This window comes from Gavia stellata, chromosome 17, assembly GCF_030936135.1.
Source record: "Gavia stellata isolate bGavSte3 chromosome 17, bGavSte3.hap2, whole genome shotgun sequence".
In the NCBI taxonomy this organism is placed as follows: Eukaryota; Metazoa; Chordata; class Aves; order Gaviiformes; family Gaviidae; genus Gavia; species Gavia stellata.
In genome coordinates, this window is record NC_082610.1 from 944,731 (window position 1) to 968,565 (window position 23,835).

General features: G+C 41.5%; 1 protein-coding gene across 1 annotated transcript in view; it reads left to right on the forward strand.

Annotated features, from left to right (window-relative positions):
* The window catches only part of RMDN3 (regulator of microtubule dynamics 3), a 42,436-nt gene that overhangs the window by 4,937 nt on the left and 13,664 nt on the right, over positions 1 to 23,835 (forward strand). The window contains exons 4-6 of the mRNA XM_059825923.1: positions 2,480 to 2,747; positions 4,331 to 4,433; positions 5,505 to 5,565. Coding sequence (XP_059681906.1) covers positions 2,480 to 2,747; positions 4,331 to 4,433; positions 5,505 to 5,565 — 432 coding nt within the window. The remainder of the gene's footprint in view (positions 1 to 2,479; positions 2,748 to 4,330; positions 4,434 to 5,504; positions 5,566 to 23,835) is intronic.

Sequence of the window (23,835 nt, forward strand, 5' to 3'; positions counted from 1 at the left end):
AGATGTCAATACTAAAATTTTCTAGTAGAAAATCAGGGTAGGAAATGTAAATTTTGGAAAAGGCTATTTAAGCTTTTTAGCAGCCACTGGGAGGAAGAATGAGACTATTCTCAACAGATCCATTTCAGCTGTGTCTTCATTTCTGGCAATTGTGTTCTTTTAATGAAATTCAGAAAGAACAACTCGCATTTCAGCTTTATTTTGTAAACCACATGGACATAAGTATCTTCTCCTATTTCATATACAATTCACAGAAATCATCACGAGCTTTCAGAAGCCCAGAGGTCTTGGGCTGCTTAACTTTTCTGCATTGCTTTGGCACTGCGTTGGTCTTCTGGGCTTCTTTGCCTCCTCTTTCCATGTGCTTTTTTGTTCCAGATAGCATGTTTTCATTTGTGTTCAGGATGCGTGCTAGCCAGAGGCCTCAACATACTAAAGCATTTAAGAACGTTCCATCATCATAAACAGACTGATAACATCTAAATCCCTTAATCTTTCTGAAAACTCTGAGTTTATGAAGTTATATACGGTATTACTTGTCTTTTTAAACTGGCAACATCTTGTATGAGCTGTCTTGGAGAAAACACATTTTTGTGGTGGAAGAAAAAAGTGTATAGGAGCCATCCATTGCTGCCTGTTTTTAAAGACCATATGGTGTTTCGGGAGCCTTCAGCATGGAAAGTGTTTTTCAGCTGAAGTACTGAAATCTTTGCCGCTGCCAGTAGAATGTTGTAGTGAGACAGTATCACAGCTGCGTAGCCCACAACTGTGCTGCAGAGTAGGTTAGGACAGGACATGAGAGAATTTGAGGAGTTCGTGTTGAAGTACTGACAATGAGGTCGTCTAGAGAAGTAATGACATCGTTAGTCTGAAGAAAATATCAAGAAATGAAGCTTTTAATCTGAAATGGAGCCGTGCCAGCGTCACCTACCACCGTGTTGCTGTATTATCCATTAATTTAGTGCTGCCTGCCTAATCTCCAGCACGTCGTCTCGTAGCGCTTACTTTCCTGGCTTTGCAGTGATAAGGCTGACTGTTACTTTATTTCTTGTCTTAAAATGTTTCAGTACAAAATGGTGTATTTTTAAATTTATGGATGAGGGTTGGAGGCTGTGGTGAGTGAGGGTATTTGTTTACCCTCTCCCAGAGAGGCAAATTGATGGTTCCCAGAAAATTGAAGCTTCAGTAGCCAAATGTGTCTTGTTATCTATGTGTGGCCAAACTGTAACTGTAACTGCTTTCTTCAGATATGGACTTTGGTCACGTATCTTTGTCTCCAGACAAAGGCAGCTTCACACACAGCCCAGGCTGTCTCTCGGGGGAAGTTCAGTCAGGACAAAAGGGAGCGCAGGGGTAGTTACCGAATGCCCCCAGAGCACAGTGACTTTTCATTCTAGTAGAACTTGTAAAGTTCAACACTGGCTTGGGCACAGTTTAATTGGGTAACAATTACAAACACCCCCTAGAATTAAGTGCTTAGATGATTTGAAATAGCTTACTTCAGGAAGAGAGCTTTCTATTCAAATAAACCAACAAAATCCGAATGTAAAAGTGCACATTCTTAAATTACTGGCTGACTTGCGCTTATTCTTTAGTTAAGAGCTTGCAGAAAAATGTGAGGAGGACAAATAGAGTCTTCTTTAAGAAGAAATTCGTTCTGTAAGTAGACACCCCACTGCAATGGTATCAGTCAATATATAATGCTGTTTTAAATTTCCAGCTTAGGTGCCTGTGTATGATTTGGGGGACTTAATTTGATCCATTTTCAGAAACTTTGAGCTTTATCCTGGTTAATTTGACTAATTTAGCAGCTAATCGTTGTCTGGGTTTTGTACGCGCGGTGTCTTTCTGTGGCTCACCTGCTGTCTCCTTGCTGGAGTTCTTGCTCACGTGAAATAGTTTTGATCACTCTCCTACTGTTTTGCACCTTTTCACATGTCAGTGTGAACAAGCTGTTTCGTGTTTAGTGCTCAGACGAGATGATGGAGGTACTAGATGTTGCCAAAACAGCTGTTGTGTCTGAAATTTCCTGGAACAGGCTAAAATCCTTAGGTTATATTTTCCATGTGGATGAGTGTGTTGGATTTTTTTGTTGAAATTCTCTTTCATAATCCATACATTTAACTGAATTGTCCTGGCTCTCTTCTTAGTTGTTTAATTCTCTGATATTGAAGTTAGAAGGGCTAAGAGAAGCTGCTACGCTGTGCAAGCGAGATGTGGACACTTGTGACTGAGTTCTACTTAACTTTTGGAGAACCTTCTTTCTTCAGCTTTTTGAGGTTGTGTCTATTAGGTGAGAAATAATGACCGGTGTGTTATTTGAGACACTTGCATTGTACAGTGTTTTCCAGGGTGAACTAAGATACTCCTCTTCCTCAACTGGGAAGAGTTGTTTTTTCTGTACCGTACGTATAAAACTGTCATAGGCTGCACAGTATCTCCTCAAACTAATTTTAGTTGTGTTTTTTTTTTCTCGAAGGTACACCACAGCCAATGCTGAGTCTGATTACGACCGGGAGTCCGAGAGAGAGAGCGAAGAAGGGGAAGATGAAGTGAGCTGTGAAACAGTGAGAACTGCGCGACGGGATTCCCTGGATCTCATCAACGAGGATGAAACGCATTTAATCTTGGATTCCTCGCTAGAGGAAGGACTGGAGCAGCTACTGCAGCAGGCTGACCGCTTGCACGACGGAGATGAGCAGGAGAAGAGAGAGGGATTCCAGCTGCTGCTGAATAATAAACTGGCGGTAAAGGTTGCCTTTTTGTATTTTCCAGCAGTGATTTGTGTTTTCAGCTAAGTAGCTGGGAAAGAGGAAATTGCGTATCTTAGCAGGGTCCAGGTCCTACACCACAACTGGGCCAGCTTCCAGTGGCCCCCTTTCTCGGGAGCAGCTTGGGAGCGGGCTGAAGGCCAGAACTGTTCAGGCTACAGCGGCAGGCAGTTCCCAGTCGCTCTCTGTCTTGGAACTCCGTGTCTCATCATGTCATCGCTTTCCCTGAATGAACACACTGTACGTGTGTAAAACAACAGTACTGTGTGTATACAATAAACTCGGCAAACATTTTGAGAACGTTTACCTCGTTGCATATGCAATGGCTCGATCCATATTTAGGAAACTTGGTCTTTCCAAGGACTGCCCAGTGCACATGTGTGGTGGTTCATGAAATAAATGAGTTGCGTATTCAAACAGAAGGGTCAGGCAACACGTATGTGTATATTGGTTAATGAGATGAAAAACCTGGATGATGCTGCGTTTTTCCACCTTAAAGAATGTGTCTTTTTATATCATATAGGCGATGAATTGATCCCCGGCTTCGGTGAACGTTGGCGCTGCCGTTGAGGTGTGGGAAGATAGCAGGGGGCAGTGGTGGTTTTACTCTAGCTGTTGCAGACAGCTAGCTTGTACCTCTGGCCACAGGCAGCGGATGCGCCCAGCACTGAACGGTGTCTTGCTGCGGCTGTTGTGACCTACAGCCGCCGGCGCAGGCCTGCCCGTGCCCGCTGCAGTTGCCCTGTCAGTCTCTGCTAGCGTTTCCCTACTGCACAGCCAGCAAAGAGAATGTCTTAGGTCACTAGCCTTTTAAAAAGCAAAACGTGTTTGGCTCCTGTATTTCCAGGAGGAATAGAAAGAAATAACGTAACTTGATCACTTCTAATTTTAAGGAGATTGTTTTTTCCTTCTCACCAGGAAGAAATGGCAGGCCTGTCGGCTTCTGAAATTCTCTTGTATGCTTCTTTCTGGTGATTCTCCCACTTTCTTTTCTTTTGTGGTAGTATTGTAAATAAACCAGCCTGTTAGGTGGTTGTGGTTTAGGTTTTACTTTTTTTAAGGCAGGTTTGAGTTTGTCAGAACATACCCACTTGAAATTTAGCAGTACACCTACAGTAGTCCCAGATTTAAGAACAAGCCAGGACATGAAACTGTTTGAATGCGGACTGAAGCATGAAAAAAGTAAAATGCAGTTTGTGAATTTTTAATGAAGCGGTGCAGTTTAGGGGGGTTCCCCTCTGCCCCGCGCTCTGAGGTTAGCAGAGACTGCTGAAGAACTGACCCCGGTATGGCCTTTGAAGTGGAGGGCTTCCCTCTTAGAAGGGGGCAACAATTAGACCTGTACACGTAGTGTAGCGTTGTGAGCTTAATTATAAATTTGGCCGTCCAGTTTGCTCTTTCGGGGTTCTGCTTCAGTTCTGGTAGAGTTGGGGTCTTTTAAGGTTTCAAAAACTGTCTGTGTGACTTCTAGAGTATGCCCCCACTTGATTTTTCTTTCTCCTGCTCTTTGTCAATGGCAGAATGGGCCTTGATGTGGAACATTTATGTTTTTACTGCAGTATGCAGACCAGAAGGACTTTCTTTGGCGCCTGGCCCGAGCACATAGCGATATGTGCGAAATCACAGAAGATCCAGATGAGAAGAGATCGTACGCATCTGACGGTAAGGAATTGTGTGTTTGAGGCCAAGGAAGGGCGGTGTTCAAAGCTGACGTTACACTTCAGAGTTATAAACCCTCCACTTGCAAACAATGTGGTGGATTTTTTTTTCCTTATAATCTTTTTTTTAGGTGAGTAGCTAGCAGTACTGTGGTGGTATGTGTTTAAAATTTTTGCTTTCTGAAAGATAGTATAAGTAGACCAAGGGCTAGTGAAAAGTGTAAAAGTTTGTTTCTCAAACCTATCATCCATATCCTCTGTGGTATTAAGATAAATAAGTTTTTGCTGTAACGCATTTAATTTTTTGTATTGCTATCACATGCAGATATAAAAAGGAAATCAATTTTTAAATGTGTGTTTACTTAGGGGAATCATTTTAGTTTCATTCTCTCACTCTTCTTCACTGTCTTGAATGTGGTTTGCTTGCGAGATTGTAGGTGGGTCAGAATAAACCAAAAAGATCATCTTTGTTACGGTTAAGATGTGCAACAAAAGATACTATTCTAAATAATTTCTGTCCTGTTTATTATGCACACAACTAAATATAGTTAGTTAATACTATAACTAATATAATTATTCTTTTCTGGGAATCAGTGTAGCCATTTAAAACATGAAATTTCAAGTTTTATTTTGATAGTCCTTATAGCCTTCAGCAGGCGTTTAGTTGCCAGCTTTTTGAGACTGCAGGTTCTTGGAGGAGAGAGGGAGAAGTGGGGCAGGTTCTAGATCTGAGGCTGTGCAATTCTTCGGAACAAAACCACTGAAAACTCTGATTACCTTTTCTTAGCGTGGTGGGGAAGATGGTTTTCATTATAGATGACTGTACTTCCAAATGAGGTAAAACCATGTTGCTACTCTGCTTAAAATTTGCATGATCTCTTTGAGTGGTCTTGCATGTTTCATATCGCTGCGAGAGTATGAAGTTATTTATGGAACATTTTCAAGTCAAATGTGTTATAATACTAACAAATATATGACTTTTTATGCAATTTTGTTACTGTACCTTAACAGCCTTAAAGACGGAAGTAAAGCAAAAAAGTGGCTGAATTTCTTATCTGTGACCACTTATTTGCAGGGAAAGAAGAGATAGAAATTGCCTTACAGAAATGGGATCAAAGTGCTGAGTGCCATCAATGGTATGTAACTTTTTACTTCTTGCTTTTAAGTAGCATAGGAAAAAGCTTATTTGCTCTTACTTGGGAGTATACTACATTGATGTTTTCCGTAAAAAGTTGTTTTTAACAGCTTTGGTTAATTGGCATAAGTAATGGCATGACAGACGGTAGGTTTGGTTGTGATTATAGTAATAAACTTTGCTTTGCTTACGCCAATTTAATGATGAATTTATCTGAGATGAGATGGCCAGAAGAGTTCTTGAGCAAAAGCTGCCAAATAGAATAATGAACTTCTTTGGGTACGGAGAACAGATTGTATCAAGGCTTTTGTGAGTCTGCGCCTAACAAACCGATGAACAGCGGTGGTGAAGGATGAACTTCCAGGTGAGGCTTGGGAAAACAAGCTGTTGACCAAATGAGTTTGAGACGAGTAAGTACAATGAGCTCCATTTGGTGTTCACCAGGCTAAATTCAGCAGACTAAACTGCATATTCTTCGGGCCACTCGTAGCTTAAGTGCATGTGTTTTGAAAAGGTGGAGTGAAGGAAAGTTTGTTTAGAAGCTTCCATGGGAATTGCGCTATTTCCCTTTCTGAAAGCAGAAGACAATAGTTTGCTCAGGGGTCCCCGTGTGTGCCTGGGCGGCGGGGTGCTGCAAGCGGCTGGGCACAGAAAGGACCTGAACTCTGTTGGCAGCACTTCTGATTGTGCAGACCCTGGGAAAATGCATATTGAAGCGCCCTGTTCTGTGCTGGGTGTAGATGCGCTGCCAAAGAATATGTTTCACGCAGATAACTTGCAGAAAGCTAGTTCCTGAGTTTGAGAGCTCAATATGGTGAGGCTTGCTTTATTTTCATTCACGAGTCCTCTGTTTCCTTTGGCCGCTTTTCAGCCCCCTGTAGAGTAATGTGTAGATCCTTCAAAGCCCAGCTGCACAGCTGTGGGGGCAAAGTCTTAAGAGTTACATATTAAATATGAATGAGGTTTTTCCTTTGTGTTCCTCCAACATTCTTGGGTTAATTGTTGGGTTATTCTCTGTTAGTGACATTTCGACAATTCTCTGGTGCGCAGAGACGCTTGCTTTATGTCAAGTGGTGATGTATTTGTCTCAGTCAGCGAGGTCTGTGAGTGTGGGCTTAGCGCTGTGCCAATGTTCTTATATTTGTCTTAATTCTGGAGTAAGGAGAAACATCATTCTTATCAGACAGCCTTTTATCGTCTTCTGGAGAGTGTCTTCTGGCCTGGCACTGCTGTATTCTGCTCAGAGATGCGGCTTGTCACTCTGCAAAGAGCTCTGGCTTTGAAATGAACTGAGACAGCAGCATACGGCTCTTTTTTTTTTTTCCCCCAAAGAATTTTTTTTCTTGATAAAAGATGAAATGATCTGCAGTTTAGCCAAGCAAGGTGTTCTGTGTTTGTATAAACGCTGCAGCTGGTTAGGATTTCCGAAAGGAGGTAGGCAAGAGGGAAAGGTACCTTGCTGTCTTCAGCAGCCTGAATGACCAGGCTTTGTTGCAACTCATGTATGGGGTTGAAAGGATTGCTGCTCTTTTTTAAAAATCCACCAGAAGAGAGTTGCTAGAGTGGTAGAGGTATTTGTAGAGGTAAGGGAATATGCTTTTCTGGTATTCTGGTGAGTTCCTTGATGAACAGTGTTTATCAGCAGTTACTGTGAAGGACTGACAACATGTAAAATAGAATAAAAATTACTTTTTTAAAATGGAAATTATTGGGAGAATAGGATGCTGAATATCTTTACCAAACAAGATCAGCACTCTTCTGAGATGAGTAAATCTATTTGGAGGTCGGTTTGGGCTACTGGCATGTAAATAAATGCCTTTATTGCCTTGAAAAGACTGTGTATTTTAGCTCTTAGTAATGAGTTGCTGTTCTCAATTAAAGCTTTGATTTGAAGGAAGAATGCTGGGACAGACAATGTGACTCATCTCCAGCAGATTATGGTGGTCGGCTTTGTCTGCTGGCTTAGCATATTGAAGGAATGGGTTTTAGTCGCCAGGTTGAGTCTTAAAGTTTGTAAGCCACTTTGGTACTTGGTCATTTGATACTTTGCAAAGCAAGGTTCTACTTCAGGGTATAATATTGATAGCTCAGCTTTGTAATTCAGAGTTTGTAGTATGCAGAAGTAATGGCCGTAATGTGATGTTTAGTCATGTGTCTCCAGTAGAAAACCTCAAGCCTTTTGAGCTGAGATGTTCTCAGTGTCTCTGTTACAGCCTGCGCCCACCTCTTCCACAGCGGCTTTGGTGACAGAGTGCACAATTCTTGTCCTGTTAGACCTGTCTCTTTTCCAAACGGGGTAAGGCTTCTGCACATCCACGTCTTGCTTTTAATTCTAGAGAGCAGCTGCAGAAAGGGCAGCTGGAGAAAGGAAATAGCAGAGCAGCATGTGGGAGGCCTGGGATTTATTGGAAATGAATATCTAACTACCTTTATCAGCCGCAGAAATAATTATTTTCTGTCATGAATAGAACAGGAAATTATTCCCTTTCCAGCTCTGTATGGGTCATGGGATGGTCACAAGCTGTTTTAATTGCAGTCTCTTTTTATGCTATTTGAATTTACCCTGAGAAAAAAATGACTGCTCATGAAATGATGCTTAGTGCGTGAAAAGATATGCACGCGCACACGCACATAAAAATGTAGGATAAGTCATAGTTCCAAAAGACATTATAGGTTGTTTTCCCTTTACTCAAGTAATGGGCACATTGCTCAGAATTATGTTTAGTTCACCGTGCTGTCTGTGGTAGCAATGTTTAGGAAAATACAAAAAAAAAAAGGAAAGACTACAATGATCCCTTTCCTTCAGTGTGCCGTCCTTCCCTCCAGCAGGGAGAGGTGCAGGGGTGAGCTCCCAGCCCGTGACGGAGCTATCCTCCCTGAGTTTGTGTAGGCTTGGCTTAGCCACTTGGTTCCTTCTGTTCCCATACCATCCTCTGGTACAGATCCTATAATTCAACATGCTCCATGTAGGGGAAAAAACCTGCTTACTCTGTTTGGAATTGCCAGTAAAGCTTTTTTGGTTTTGATTTGATGCCCTAGCTCTTGGTTTATGGAGCAGTGAGCAGGGAATGATCGTTCACACTGCCTTTGTAAATTACAGTTTTATTCGGTTGTATTTCTCTCTTTAGTATCTGTTTGCCTTGCTGAAAAATCTTAGTATTTTATTATCGCTTTTCATAGGGAATAATTTTATTATCTCTCATCACCCATGTTGTTTTTCCTGTATTATTCTTTTCCTGCCATATCTTTTTTCAGACAAAAGTATGGGGATTCACTGCAGAACACAAGTTGTGGGAGCAGCATGGGTTTGTGTAATGCTAATGCGATGATCGTTTTCATTCTTACTTCCATATACAGTAGTCAACATTGTCTTTCACCTTTCCACAACATACTACATGGACATTTTAAGAGAAATATTCCCCGCTATTTTAATGTCTCCTCTGTGTGATACAGGCTGTGTGACGCCTGTGATTGTGTAGGTATCATTAGGGCTGCATTGTTCCTGTGTGCGTTATTTCACGTGGACCATTATTTTCTATTTTATCATTTGCCAGTTAATGCTTATGGATTACTTAAGATGCAGCTGTGCTGGTTTTTGGTGCTTATTCACTGTTCTCTGTGCTGTATTATTTGCTTTTGTTGCACAAATCGTTCCCTGTTTTATTGGCTTTAAGGCGTGATGTTTCTCAAGCAAGACAGGAGATACTTTGCATACAATCGTTGTTGCAAGTAAATTTTTTTTTCCCCTCTCAGTGCCTCATAGTTATTGCAGTAATGATTGACATGTTAAAGCAACAAACAAAGAAAATAACTTTGTGAACTAGAAGGGATTTCTGAATGCTGGCGAAGGCAACGCTGAGCGGAGCGTGACTGGCTGCAGCTTCGGAGCGTTTTGTGGCTGGATGGTTTGAAGGCTTTGGCAGCCTGGTAGTAAGTGGTTTCCCAAGAATGACAGAGAAAGCAGTAAGTGTCTGGGACTGTGTCTGGACTAGCCTTGGGATCTGCCCAAATACGAAGGAGAGTCCTTTCATGGATCTCTTGGGTTGTCTTGACATTAGATTTGGTACAAAGCTGTTATTCTAGTCGCTTGCTCTTGGAAGTCAACTGGTCCCAAGAGAGCCATCTCAGCGGAGCTGGTCGAAACAGAACTGAGATTTGATCAGGGCTACACAGACAAGTCATCCTTTGTGCAGCGGGACTGATCTCTGGCTGTGCTTTCCTTGTAGGCACTGTTTAGAAATATAGAAATGAGCGAGAGTTGTGTTGGGCATTTGTGTTTAGTGCCTTTAGAATAGATTTGTGTGTTGTAGGCTGGTTGATTTTATACCAAATATTCTTAATGCATATATACTCCTGTCTTATAATTACCTGATTCTTAGTTTTGATACAGGCATCAAAGTAATTCTGTATTTCAATTGTAAAAGATAGATATTATGTCCAACTAAATTGATTACTCCCTTAGCTGATTTTAGCTCACGTATAGGAAGACAGAGCAAGTTTGCAAGTCTGTTCTTGCTTGCTTTTAGGGATGGGTGGAAGAGGCATCGATCGTTGCACAAACCTGTACATTTTGCTGCTTAGACATGAGTATGTGACATCCTCACAAATGAAGCGAGAGAAACAACTGTGGCCTTCTTAGAATCCCCTGCCCATTTTGCTGTGGCTGTGCTGTTCACAGCGCAACTGCAAGCACGTAACAGCAGCTTTAGGGATCAGGAATGGATAGCGAGCTGTGTGTTTGCCTTGGCTTCCACTCCTGCTGTTAAAAGAAATATTGGAAGTACAGCTGGAGCAGCGAGGGGTTTCAGAGGTCCATCTGGGAAAAATTTTGCAGGTGCTGTATTAGCACCTTTTGTTTGAGTTGAATATTTCACATTGGAAATTAAATGCTATTTGCTGACTGCTGAGAGCTGTCATTGCAGAAGTAGTAATAACCTTTGGCCCTCTTGGAAATGTTATATATGTTACAGAGAAGCGTGAGGAGGACACATTCTTGGGTTGGATGAGCCTCCGAAATGTGCCCTCTCTTCTAAAGAGTCTGTCACTTTGGAGCATCTTGCACACTTGATAGCCACTGAATCGTGTGCCAGCCCTTTCAGATTCTGTCAGTACATCTGGCTTGCTGTGGGTAGATATCAGTTTTTTGAAAAGTGACAGCATTCTGGGTATGACTTGAAGATAGCTTTAATTTTAACAACTGGCAGTATTTCAGGATTGAACGCTTCATGGATTACTGCCCAGATCGGGCCAATTTTGAGCTATGTCTGGATTTATGAGCTGAGTGTTTCCTGTTCTCCAGGTGGATTAAACAGGGAAGTTACTGACAGTATAGATTAGGGGCAGAAGCAACTATAGCAAATAGGAGATGTTTCATATATCAGATATAGCATTAGAAGATATTTCAGAACTTAGAGGAGGAAAAATAGCATGGAGCTAGAGCTGCCTGATAGCATCCCCTTGAGTCAGGAGGGTCCCTCCCTTCATCAGGGGTGTCAGTACCCTGAAACGTCTCCATGTCCTGAGCCACGGAGGCTCTGAAAGTGGGAACACGGGAGAGGAGCTAAGGAAGAGAAAGTACTGAAAAGTAGGAGCAGGGACAAAAGAAATCTCAGCAGGGATCAATATTCCCTCCATCTCTTGGAAATAGTGAAGTAACTTGACATTTACAGTCTGTGGGTTGCTTTTTATTTGTTAGGTGTAAAGAAAAGGGAATTTCTGAGAACTGAGCTCTCAAGACTATGAGTTTGTCAGTAGAAAGCTCTTGTAGCATGGTTGATAATGCTACAAATGTGGAAAACAACTCAGAAGGCTTCATTTTGCAGCTCTTCTCATCAGTGTTGATGCAGGTGACACCTTCCTTGAAAGCACTAGTAGTTCCTGCAGTCTTTTTTTTATAGTTTGAACATCTTGCCCAGCTATGTCCAGGCTCCTTGCTGGTAGTTCTTGAGAGGACAGCTGAAACTGCAAGTCTTCTGAGTAAAACCAGAGAATTAAATAAGCATGAAGTCACTCCATAGAAATTGTGTGTTCTACACAATAAATACCATTTGTATCTTCAGACTTCACTAGGGCCAAATACATTTTATTCTAAGAAGAGGACTCCTACGGTCCTTTCCTACCACCTCCTGAGGCAGACAATAGATCTTCAGCAGATAAAACCAACATAGAAATTGAACAAAACTGAAGATACATTTTGTGTCCCAGCTGAGGTAGCTAATGAAGATTTTAACTTTTTTAGGATCAAGGAAAGATGGATTGTGGTGGAGGTAGTGAAGGGGATATTTCAGCCTGTCTTTTCTGTGGCAGGCATTTGAATTTTCACTTGAATCGCTAATGAAAATTAACTTCGGCTTTAGCCACCTGCCTGAGTAAATTCCTTACTAGCTAGCAGGTAACATAATTTGCCAGGTCTCCTTGGAACCTGAGTTATGTTCGTAGGAATGTTAATTAAGTGTGAAACAGAGCACTGATCCAGAAAAGTGTTTGGTTTCTGGTGTTTGAGGAATCAAGAACGCAGAGCTGGGAGGGACCTCCAGGAAGTCACCTCACTCATCTTCTTGCAGTGGTGCATGCCAGGTATGCCAAAACTGTCCCTGATCCCTGAAAATATATATAATACATATGACTATATGGATTTTTCCTGATGTCAGCCTAAGCTTTGTTTTTACTTCTAGCCTCTCTAGACACGGGGAAAAATGTTTAACATTAGGAACTATTTGTAAGAGAATACAATAGTTGTTGCATTCATGCAGTGCTTTGAAAGAAAGCAGACCTACTTGTCACAACCTTTTAGTGTGGTGGTGTTCTGCAAAACCTCCTATTCTCACTGTTGTCTTGTGGACTCCATCCAGCTTGTCCTTTCTTTTTCTGTTTAATTTATTACTCAAAATTATATATAGTACTTTAGCTGAGGCTCACTAGTACAGCGTCATATTATTGCTTTGGGCTGCTTATGATCTACTGTAACCTTTAAATTTGATTCTCTACAGCCACCCCCTCCATTAATTGATGAATTTTCTAGCATATGCTAGTCTGCAGCCTATTTAAATTTAATCTCTACTGTATTACCCAACATAAAGGAGTTATTTAATAGCATCAGTGTTGTTGGCAGGGGATTTTTTTGCCACTCCATTCAATGTCCATTCATTCACAGTAATTTTCAAAGAACAGTAAATCATGGAAAAATTAAGGTCAAGGAGGCTCGGGTAATTTATTCACTCCAAAACAAAGTCATGTTCTTTCTGATGGGTGCTTTTCAAAACAGATTAGACAGACCTCCAGCAATGAACCTCCCACGTTCACCCTTCAGTGAACTGCAGATCAGCTTTATACCAGTTACAGCTATACCATGTTTCCTTTGCTTACAGGAATGTGGCAAAAAGGATGCTAGCGATCCTAAAATTTAATATACATCAGTCTGCCTTTTTTGTCCTCGTTCATTTCTCTGAAAGCAGGAGATTTAGGTCACTTTGACATTTTGTTCTTGTCTCTCTTATTGGCAAGACTGGGAATTCAAGTAACTTGAAACTTCTACATCCCATATGTAATAAGGCTGAGGTTTTGCTGTTTTGGGGGGTTTTTGAGAGCTTGTTGCCAAGACATCGCGACTGCATTAACCAAGAGCAACTCCTTGATAGTGGCTGGTGCGAAGCACAGAAATTAAAGACAACCCCAAGCTTCTGAGCAGATTTTCTGTCTGTACCTGGAAGCAGTTTTGAGTGACCCTCGGAATTCATCCTGAGATTCCTAAGGTTCCACTTTTCTGTCTTCCAAGTTGAGAGTGGTACTATTTCAAGTGATATTCTTCCTCAAGCCCTTAAGGTGGTATAGGATTTACTCATTTGTGTATGTTGGGCTCTTGCTTTCATCTTAGCGTATCTTGGTCAAATAGAAGAGTCTTTGTGCAGCTGATGGCCCTTGGAAAGGGGGAGGCTGTGCCTGTGTAGCAGGCTTTGGCTGCCTTTGCAGAGGGACGAGAGTCATCGTGAATTGCTTCAGTTGTTCTGTGTTCTTGTTGGTTCCACTAGAGCAAAGCTGAGAAGTGTGTTACTTGGCAGACACGAGCCATAATCTGCCTTGACTGTGCAATAAGTAATAAAAAAAAATACAGTATTGTCTCAATTTTAAAAATTGAAGTTGTTTTCGTATAAAATAGTGAAGACCTTCATACAAATATCTGGGCATTCGGGAATTTTATGGCTTGGCAATGGGATAATGTTCGTACTGCTATATAACCATGGCTCTTGTGGATTCTACTAATGAGTCCAACTCATACGAGGTCTCCTGCAGTTGTGTAAGTAATGCTGAAATCATTCCCAAACTATCATCCAGAGCAGTCACGAGAAGCCTACAGAGAGCTTTTTGCATAGTTTTGCTCCCAGTTGCCGTATCACTTCAGCTAGAGCTATGTATTCTGTTACTTTTTCCACCAAGTTGTGCAAGCATGGGATGGAGGACAGCTACTTCAAGATAAAAGGCTTGGAACGGGTCTGTGGGAATTTAAGAAATGAGGTTTTTTCACTTTCCCACTATACATACATGTGTACCTACCTACATACATGCTTTCTCTTATGAACAAAATACTACTGCAGGACTTAGTAAATCGCTTAAATCGTTCTGCTTATTTGTATGCCATAGAACAGCCTGTTTTGCTTTCTGCTGAGTGCATTTGTGTTAAAATAAATGTTTAGTTCCGTTACATAGTTTATGTAATTAAAATAAATGTTTAGTTATATCGTAGATACACTTAGGTTATACATGGATATATTTGGATGTGGCCATGCAGTCAAAGTCAATATACCAGTCTCTAGATTAGGAGAGACACAGTTTAATAATGGTGTATTGAGGAAGAAAGTTCACACATGCAAGTAAAATAATTATACTAGTAAAAAAAACCCCAAACCAATGTGCATAAACAAGCCAGTGGCTTAGGAAAGTGTGTGTGCGTATGTCTCTCTCAAGCCATATACTAGTCAACTTACCACTATGCAGGTTTAAAACTTGGTAAGGGGGATTGACATGCAGAAAGCTGTCAGAGCAGTTGTTTCACCAGAGCTGATGGTCTGTGACTAAAACAGTAAGTGCTTAAGTAGTCTCAGCATCATGTCCAAGTGATTAAAAACTTGTTTAGGTAAGTATCTGTGAACTATTTAGTCTTAAAGATCTTTGTACCTACAGCTTAGGGTGGACTGTACTAAATAATTTTTCACTTGAAAACAGGGGAGTTACACTTGTGTGCAATGGGAACATGATGACCATATCTCTAAAAACTATGCAAATCTATACTCGCCTTCTCTAAAAGGTATTGTAAAACTGCAGCATTATCAGAGGTGTGTGACAAGGACAATCAAAAGCACAGAACAGCTTTTGTAAATGGAATTAGTTAATAGATTTAAGACTTGTCAGGCTGGAAGAAAGGTAACTGAGAGGAATATAACTTATCTGTGCATCGAGTGGCACGGAGAGAGTGAAGTGGGAACACTTTCTTCCGAAGCAAGAACTAAACTGCGTCAATAAACTGCGTCAAAGTTGCTAAGCATCAGGCTCAAACCAAAAGAGATGTTTTATATCATGCCCATGGTTAAGCTGCAGAGTGCTTTGCCGCAGGCCATGGTGGCTACTGAAAGCTTATGTGGCTTCAAAAAGCAAGTGGACATGGAAAGAAAAATTGAGACAATACCTGACCAAATGGAGGCCGGAAGAATACTCAGAGGAAGTGACGTTATGGGCTTGCCCTTTCTTACATTCATTCTTGTCTATGCACCTGCCTTTTTTCGCTTCCGGAGAAAATAAATGGAGTTTGTGTGGCCATTCTTGTGTTCGTCCTGTCGGCCAGTGCCAACGCCTTTTCTTTTGCAGAAATGTGACATCCTAATGGCCACAGGTCAGTATCTTGTTCAAAATCTGTCGTCTTTTGCCACCATTATCCTCAGTTAATCTCGCAGAATTTCACTGAAGGGAATAATTGTCAGCATGTAAGAGTTAAATAATTGCTTCGGTGTTATCTTATGGGTTTTTTCCATTTTAAAACAAACTATGAAGAAATGGGATTTAACTTAATGAACTATTCCATGCAGGTGGAGTCTTTATAGTCGGTAGTTTATGCCTCCTTATTTTCCTGGAACGGGAAGGCTGCAGACATCAAATGTGTTGGCTCAGGAGGGAGCCCAATACATGGAGTAAGGTCCGGCCACGTTGCTTCCGAGTGCAATGTTTGCAAACGGGCAAGAAATCTGAAATTCGTTAGTAACTTCCCAGTTCAAGACTGAGTATGATACTTTACTTCAAACCAGCACCCTGGCTGCAGGATTTGACCCTGCAGCCATTGTCTTCTGATGTAACTGCGGAGTCTTTCTCTGGTGGCAGGAGGCAGGGAGAACAAATAGATACGTCTCAAAACCTCTTGTTTGCAAGAAGGAGGAGTTGTGGACCTGAGGGGTAAGTTTTTCTGGATCCCATTTCTCACCCCACACTTGGCTGATTTGTTTCCCTGCCTTTAGCCAGCCCCCCGGGTGCTTAGAGGAGCGTGTGAACTCCCACTGACTTGGCACTGTTCCTAATCTCAGCCTTGTTTTACCTGGCTAGTACAACAGCTAGAGAAGGAAAGAAAGAATATTCTCTTAACTGGAGCCAACTGCAGATGTCCCCATGAATTACTAGCTGTTTAAATGCTTTGTGTAAGCAGTCCCAGGAACTCAAAAGTGCTATCTCAAGTGTTTTAGAATTTACAGTTGGTCATGCTGAGTAACAAAACATCTCTGTAGGTTTGCTTTCCATGCTGACGCTTGGCTTCAGGGTGAATGGGAACAGCTGAAAGCCCGTTTATTAAAAGGTCTTTTGGTTTCTGAGGCACATTCGTAAGACAGTCCCTGCATTTCCATACTAGATGGTGATTTTCAGCATTCATCTAATTAGTCTTGACACCATCATCATTTGGAGTGTGATGGATTCTCCTATAGACTGTGGGCTTCCATACTGAATTCTGAGTTTTGTATTCTCCCATCCTACAAGTCTTCATCCTCGTTTTCTTTTCTTTTTAGGGGAATATGTGTGGCTCAAGCCCAAGTTGCGCAAATTGTATTCTGTTTACTTTTCTTACATAAAGCTAGAAATCTTGTCTCCACCATATTCCCAAACCAATCTGTCCAGAAAATGTCAGGGGTGAAAAGAGGAATAATAATTTAAAAAAAAATAAAAATAATTGCACTTCCAAATAATTGTGCATGCTAGTTAAATCTGAGAGGTCCTGCTCCCTTGAGTTAGATAAAAGATACATAGGTCTCCTTGAACTAGTCATTGATAGATGACAGTCTGACATGAAATGCAAGAGCTATAGCAATTAACAGCACCATTATTTACAGTTTTAGAGCAGTAAGTGGAGATTAATACATACAATTAAAAACTTGGGGGAAAATTGTCACTTGATGAGGGTACAGTAGTATAGTAAATATCCAGGAAAATATGGAGCTGTGGAGCTAAGAGCAACGGGCTCTTGTGAAAGTTGAAAATTTGCAAAGACGCTGGGAGGGAGGGAATAGCGTATATGGCTGTGAGTAAGAAGTAGCAATATGCACTACTGCTATAACCAAGGTAAAAATTCTTAAGAAGAAAAAAAAATCAGACTTAAACAAGTTTGTAGTGGTTGCAGGTAAGAATGATTCCCCCCTGCCCAAGAAGAGATTGTGCAGCAAAAGTCTGTGGGGTTTTGGATTATTTGATATACGTGAAATTATAACTTTTTTAAAACTAGAAAGATAGAACTAGAAAAACTCATATAGGAAATAGTGAGGAGCAGGACTAAGAAATAATCTCATTTAGGTGGCAAAACCCAGATACCTACTATGTTTGTTTTAATACCAGAATGCAAATATTAGGAAAAATATTAGGAAAAATCTCTTTACTGAGAGAGCAGTGAAGTACTGGAAGAGGCTGCCCAGGGAGGTGGTGGAGTCACCATCCCTGGAGGTGTTCAAGGAACGTGTGGATGTGGCACTGCAGGACATGGTTTAGTGGGGATGGTGGGGTTGGGTTGGTGGTTGGACTGATGATCTTACAGGTCTTTTCCAACCTTAGTGGTTCTGTGAAACAAGTCTTGATTTGGCACTGAGCAATGAATAGGGTCTGGCTCAAGGTGCTACAACAGCAAACCCACTTTAGTCATTACCATAAAGTACTGAGATTGAACATCCTTGTTGGAGCGTGGGAGAGACTTCAGCATGTAGGGATGACTTCAAAAGAAATGAAATGGCTGTGAGGAAGCTTGAGTACAGGAAGAGCCATAGGAGTAAAGTGCTTGCAGATAATTTAAAGCCTGTATAAAGGCAGTGTTTTAGAGCTTCAGGGTGAATAATAAGTGACTCATTAATAAAAATAAAAGAAGCCTTTAATCATGGTACTTTTTTATTTCCTTTAAACAGCAGAGGAGACTGTTAGAAGTACAAGAAGACATCTTTCAATGTCCTGTACAGCAGAGGAACATAGAACAGGGAGGAAACTCTAGCGAGCTGAATTAAAATCACTATTAAAATGTTTCAGAGGCATTAAAAACAGAACTGTTACCAGAAATTGAGAAATACTAGCTGTGCTACATGATGAATGGCTTAAATTTGCACTGCTATGAGAGCAGTGAAAGGTGGCAAATGTAATGCTGATTTTTAGAGGGTCATGAGAGGATCCAGGAAACTAGCAACTTCTCCAACATCCCTGCCTGCCCTGTCACTTAAAGCTGTTGTAAATATAAGTTGGAGACTAATAGAATATGCCACCTCCATGAGAAAACGCAGCTCTTGGGCAGAAGTGCCTCACAGTGCGGGTGAGTGTCAGAAGCCTGGGCAAATTCCCTCGTGCAGGTCTGTGAACGAAACTAAGCTATCACGAGTGAACAGTGTTGGCTTAGTAACAGGCTAAAAAATGGGCAACAAGGGAAGACGTGCTGAGTTTTCAGAGCTGGGGGAGGTTACCAGGTCTGTGCCAGGACATGTACTGTTAAGCATATTCATAAACAGAGCAATGTGAGCTAAACCTGACCTAAGAAAGCTGTGGAAGGATGTCATTGCATCAAATAACTGTGCACAAATGGCAGATGTTGTCAATAGAAGCAAAGTAATAATCACAGGTAAAAAGCATTCCTAATTATGCATGTACAATGATGGTCTTTTAAAACAAGAGAGATTGTGTCTTAATTAAGCAGTTATTTGAAAGTGTTCACTCCCAGGAATCAAAAGGCAAAATATGGGTTGGAAGAGGAGAACCAACAAAGAAAGCATCTTAATTTACTGTACACATCTGTAGTGTATCTACATGGCAGTTTCTTTTTGGAATAGATAAAGAGGTAGAGAAAGTACCAAGAAGGTGATAAGAATGATTAATGATAAAAAAGAAAGCTTAGAGGAGCAATTAAATAGACTGGGTTTTTTCAGCTCGGAAGAAAGTGAACTGAACTTCAGGTTCCTCGTTAAAGCCTTGATAAAAGCTGGTTGTTCTCCCAGCTTTCAGTAAACGATGGATGGCTCTCGACCTTTCCTGATTTTAAGCTGCTTCCAGTAGTGCACACAGAAATAGGGTGGTGGGTCAGGGTGACCTCTGGTTTGACCCAGCAGAGCTGCTTTTGCGTGACAAAATATTTTCAGGCTTCATCAAATGGTCTGCCAGGAAAAAATAACATTTTAATAAGGGTTGCAGGTTTATTTTCTTTAAAATAACTCATCATCGCAATAGTGGACAGTTCAAACAAGCTGTGCGGATTTGATGTTCAGTGACCTCAGTCGAAGTGATGCCAGGCAAAACCAAGAGCTGCCTTCTAGGATGTTTCTGTTGACACCTTTTCCATGTCATACCTGTAGCTCAGGTGGCTTGTGATGTGTCAGAGCTCTAATTATAATGTGAGACCAAGTCTACCCCTGCTCTGTAGGAAGTGGAAGCCAATCTTTTCCTGAAAGGATACGGTCCTCGGCAGGACTTCAGAGGAGGAACTGCTGCAAAGTCTTTCACACACTGTTTTCTTTTGTGGGACTTGGTTTTTTATTTTAAGGATAGAGTCTTAAAATGACTTGCCCGAGAAGATCTGCGCTCCTAGGACAGTGGTTCAGGCTGTGGCTCTAGCAATGTTGCAGGTTTGATTTATCAAGAAAATTTAGTGTGGCTCATTCAAGTATGAGGCTGAGAACGCCAGCGATGCACGGGAAATCAAGGCTGCTGTTGCCAGCCCTGTTCTGGAGTGGGGAGCGTAGGTGTTGGTGTGAAGGGAGGTTGCTGTGCCTCAGAGACTCACCATATTTGAAGGTTTGGGACATAGATGTGCAAAGAATTTCCTTCTCTAAGGAAATATTGACAGGCTTCTGAAACACTGAGCCAAAGCAAACCCTGGGGTGGATGAAGCATTGCTTGGCACAAACAGCAGACCCTGTATGGCAAAGCCGTACAATTACAAGTGCATGCAAAGAGGACTTCGTCTTTACCAATTACCTATTCAAAAAGTTGCGAATAGCACGCATATGGTGACCTGTGTGGATCATTCAGAGGCTAAAACATGTGATGTCTCAAAACTCTTTGGGTAGTGGCCAATTTTCAGAATTTATTAAATGAAATGTTATTAAAGGGGTGGTGGAAGGCCTCCTGAAAAGTGTTCCTGTATACATACCTGATTTTATTTTTTTTTTACAATTTAAGAGCAGCTGTAAGTATTTCTGTGCGTCAGAACAGGCATGAAGCCGATGTTCATCCCTTCGGTTTTTGATGTGATCCCTTAGTGTGAAAATACACGTAGAAAATTTTAATCCCCAAGGAAAATGGCAACAGTGACAGTAGAAAATTGGTGTTGCTTTAATCCAGAACATGATTTATTGTGCTTAAATTTCTAGGATACATGCCATCATTGTCAAGTACCCTTTTCAACTAGTCCGTACATACAGGTTTGCCATCTCTGCGTAAATCTTGGCTTTTTTAGGCCTCAAACTGGGCTTTTATCTGCCATGTCAAGCCAGCGAGGCTCTTGATGAATTCTTACCCTTATCTGGGGAGACGTGTGACCAGCAGTGAACGCAGCAGCGACATGGCTTTCTGCAAAGTAAACCCACGTTTATTAATACCGAACTGGCACACAGCCCGTAGACCTCGGCTCTGGTGGGACACAGCCAATCTGAGACTGGGGGCTCGCCTGCGCCGCAAAGTTAATGCAGAAACGAGGTTGTACGTAGGGAATATAAAAACTCTCGCATATGGGTGTTCATGGCCTGTAAGGAAGGGGCATCTTCTGGTTGTGCAACTGGAGTATGGTGCTGCTAAGTATATCCAAATGGGGAATTATTTCAGCTTAGCTGGTGCTTTGTGAGTTTGCACCCCAACGGCCTCGCTGCGCTCTCTGTGCAGACAAGCCCGGAGGAGTTCTTCTGCCTTCCTCATTTCTCCCTTCGATCTTGTCTCCACTTAGAAAAGCCAAAGCTTTTTTCCCAAGCTCTTCATGACTAGCCAGTCGTTAATTTCAGGTTAAGTCGCTGGGAATTCTGCTGTCTCTCCCAAGGTACTAATTCCTAAATTAATGCTTATTTTCTTTTTTGGTGTGTTCCATTGCAGTCTAAATACCTGCATGCTAATTATCTGTCTCCTTCCCTTACTCAAGTGAAGAGACTAACATATACCTACTCGGTGCACAGGTAGGAAAAAAAAATGGTAATACTTACAAAATATTGGGAAAACTTTCTTTATCAAGGTGTATATTTTGGTGCTCTGTTTCTCTGAATTATTTACTTGATTAGAAAGGGGTTTATTCTTCTAGCTTTTATCTGACTCTGGTAACGGCGAGTTGAGCTCTGACAAGGATTTTCATCTCCTTGTCTGTGTGTGATAAAACCTTTGTCTTGATTTACTAGCAACGCTGCTTGAATGGCACTGAGCAATTTTTACAGGCTAGCCTTGATAGATTCAGTTTGCAGCTAATGCTGGTGGAATAGGAATATACTCTAGCTCACTAATTTGTTGGGTGTTGCGATGAAAAATCAGTTAAATACGTATGAAGCAAGTTTAGATGTCAGTAAAAGGAAAGAACTTTCATGTCTTCACGCTGTTGTCAGCGGTCAGACTTCCACGTTTGGCTCACCTTCAGCGATATAAAACACCCTCTATTTCACTTTTTTCAGTGGCTGCAAAATAGCTGCTTCTCCCCCCTCCTTTCCCCTTCTCCTTTTATTCCCTTTTGCCTCACCTCTTTCTTTGTAATCTACTGATTGTCTTACGCAGAAAGGAGCACCGGCACGCTCAGCTAGCGAGTCTTTGAAAGAGTTAAGAGATGTATTTGGGCTGGCAAACCACCCTGGCCATGGAGCTGGAGGTGCTGGGCTGCGCAGAGCTGTGTGTTTTGCGTTCAGAGGCCAAAAGTCCGACTTTGTGGGCGTCAGCCAGAGTGCAGCATCGAAAATGAAGTTTCTTCAAAGCTGCCTGTTCCGAGCACGGGGATTTAAGCTGGAAGAACAGACAGTCTCTCATCTGATAGTATGCTTCCACAGAGTTTATTTTCTAATAAATGGGGAAATCCTTACTGAGCCGAGATTCCTATGGGAACTTGCAGTTTGACCAGTGTCAGCAGCTTAAGGAGTAGTTCTGGTTAATAATTAGTCGAGCGATATCGTCATGTAAGGTTTCGGTAACTGCTGAGACATCGATCTGAACAGTGCTTCAGAGGTTACATACTGTTTACAGAAGATGAAAATCCCCTTCCCTAACTCATTATTTTTAATCTCTCCTATTACCGCTGGTCAGTCCCCCCCCCAACTCGATAGTGCCTCTTGTGACATTCATCCCAAGGCACTGCACAAAACGAACTAGAATAAATAGCTCCAACAAGCCAAGCTAAACAAGCAGAAGAGACACAAGCAGAGAACCGTGTTGGTGCTGCCAAGTGAGGAAGGGAAGTTGGGATCTGAAGACCTCCAGAGCCTAAAATCTCGGAACTGCGAAGTCTTGCATTCGGAAGTCACCAGCAGGCTGGCGGCCCTGGGCCTCGAGGCACAAGCTGAAAAGGAAGGTTCATGCAAAGGGCTGAGAATGGCAAAGCTGGGTCGTCTTTTCCTGGGACTGCAGTGAAAAACTAGTTCAAGCATCCCTTACTTTTTTTTTTTTAAGCTTATTTCATGACACAAAGATAGGACTACTGTTTACTGCTTATTTTATGTAACGTTTCACCAGGCTGTTAAAAAAATACCTGGTATTTATATTTCTTGACAGCTGCATATCGCACCACTTGACGTTGATATGATTGTTGGTGGAGGGATGAGACTGAACTAGTTTAGTGTCCCATCGGATGTATTGCTGCTTTGAAGGGGCTCGTTAGGCTTTCCTTGGGGAAGGACGGGGTAGTATAAAGGGAGGTTATGCAGCATTTTAGTTTCCATTTTATAAAAGCACAGTGTTTCCCTGTTTTGTTGCAAAACCTTAAACTTGACTTAATTGTTTTTAATGCCTACCCACATACTCGGGAGCCTAAACAATATGGTTATAGGAGCTATATTCTGGCAAGTTCCTATACATTAGGCAGGGTTACAGACTGCACAATTTATTGTAGAGGAATATTTTATCTTGTGTTCTTAGAAAATAAGCCTTTTATTGGCTTGTATTTCTAAACTCTAGTCATGTTGTGGTTAGGGATATTTAGCACAGGCTGACGTTTGTTGTGAAACAAACTGGGGAAGATCATAAGAACACTTCATCGTCTACAAGTGACAGATTATGGCAGTGCAGCTGTGAGCTTTTTCAACTGGGGGAAAAGGATTTTACCCAATTAAGACATTGATCTGGTAATCTTTCCATTATCATGAAAAATAAGAAGTTTAGAACCGAACCAGAGTTTTTTCACAAGAAAATTAACATGTTAAAGGAATGAGATTTAATGACAAAATTGTAAATATTCAAGAGACACAACTTTTGTGTTGTAACTTACACATTGAAAATTTAGTTCAGGCAAGAGCAATGAGGTGTGAAATGTTTTGTGGGCTTTCTCGTGACACTGACGAAAGTGTACTTGGAGATGCGAAAGCTTCTGACAAATTCCTGCATGAACATCTGTTGTGGTTAACCATCACCAGGGATGCTTTGGGATATCGTGTGGCAAGATGAGACACAGTATCCAGCAACGCTGGGATGTGGATGTAGTAAAATAAATCTCAAGGGAGGTTTACTTGCATCTTTCTTCTTTTCAGCTTTATTTTTTTGAAAGGCCGAGACTTGTGTTATTCATTTGTCCATCCGTTCCACCAAATTTTTTTTGAGCCAAACTCAGAGA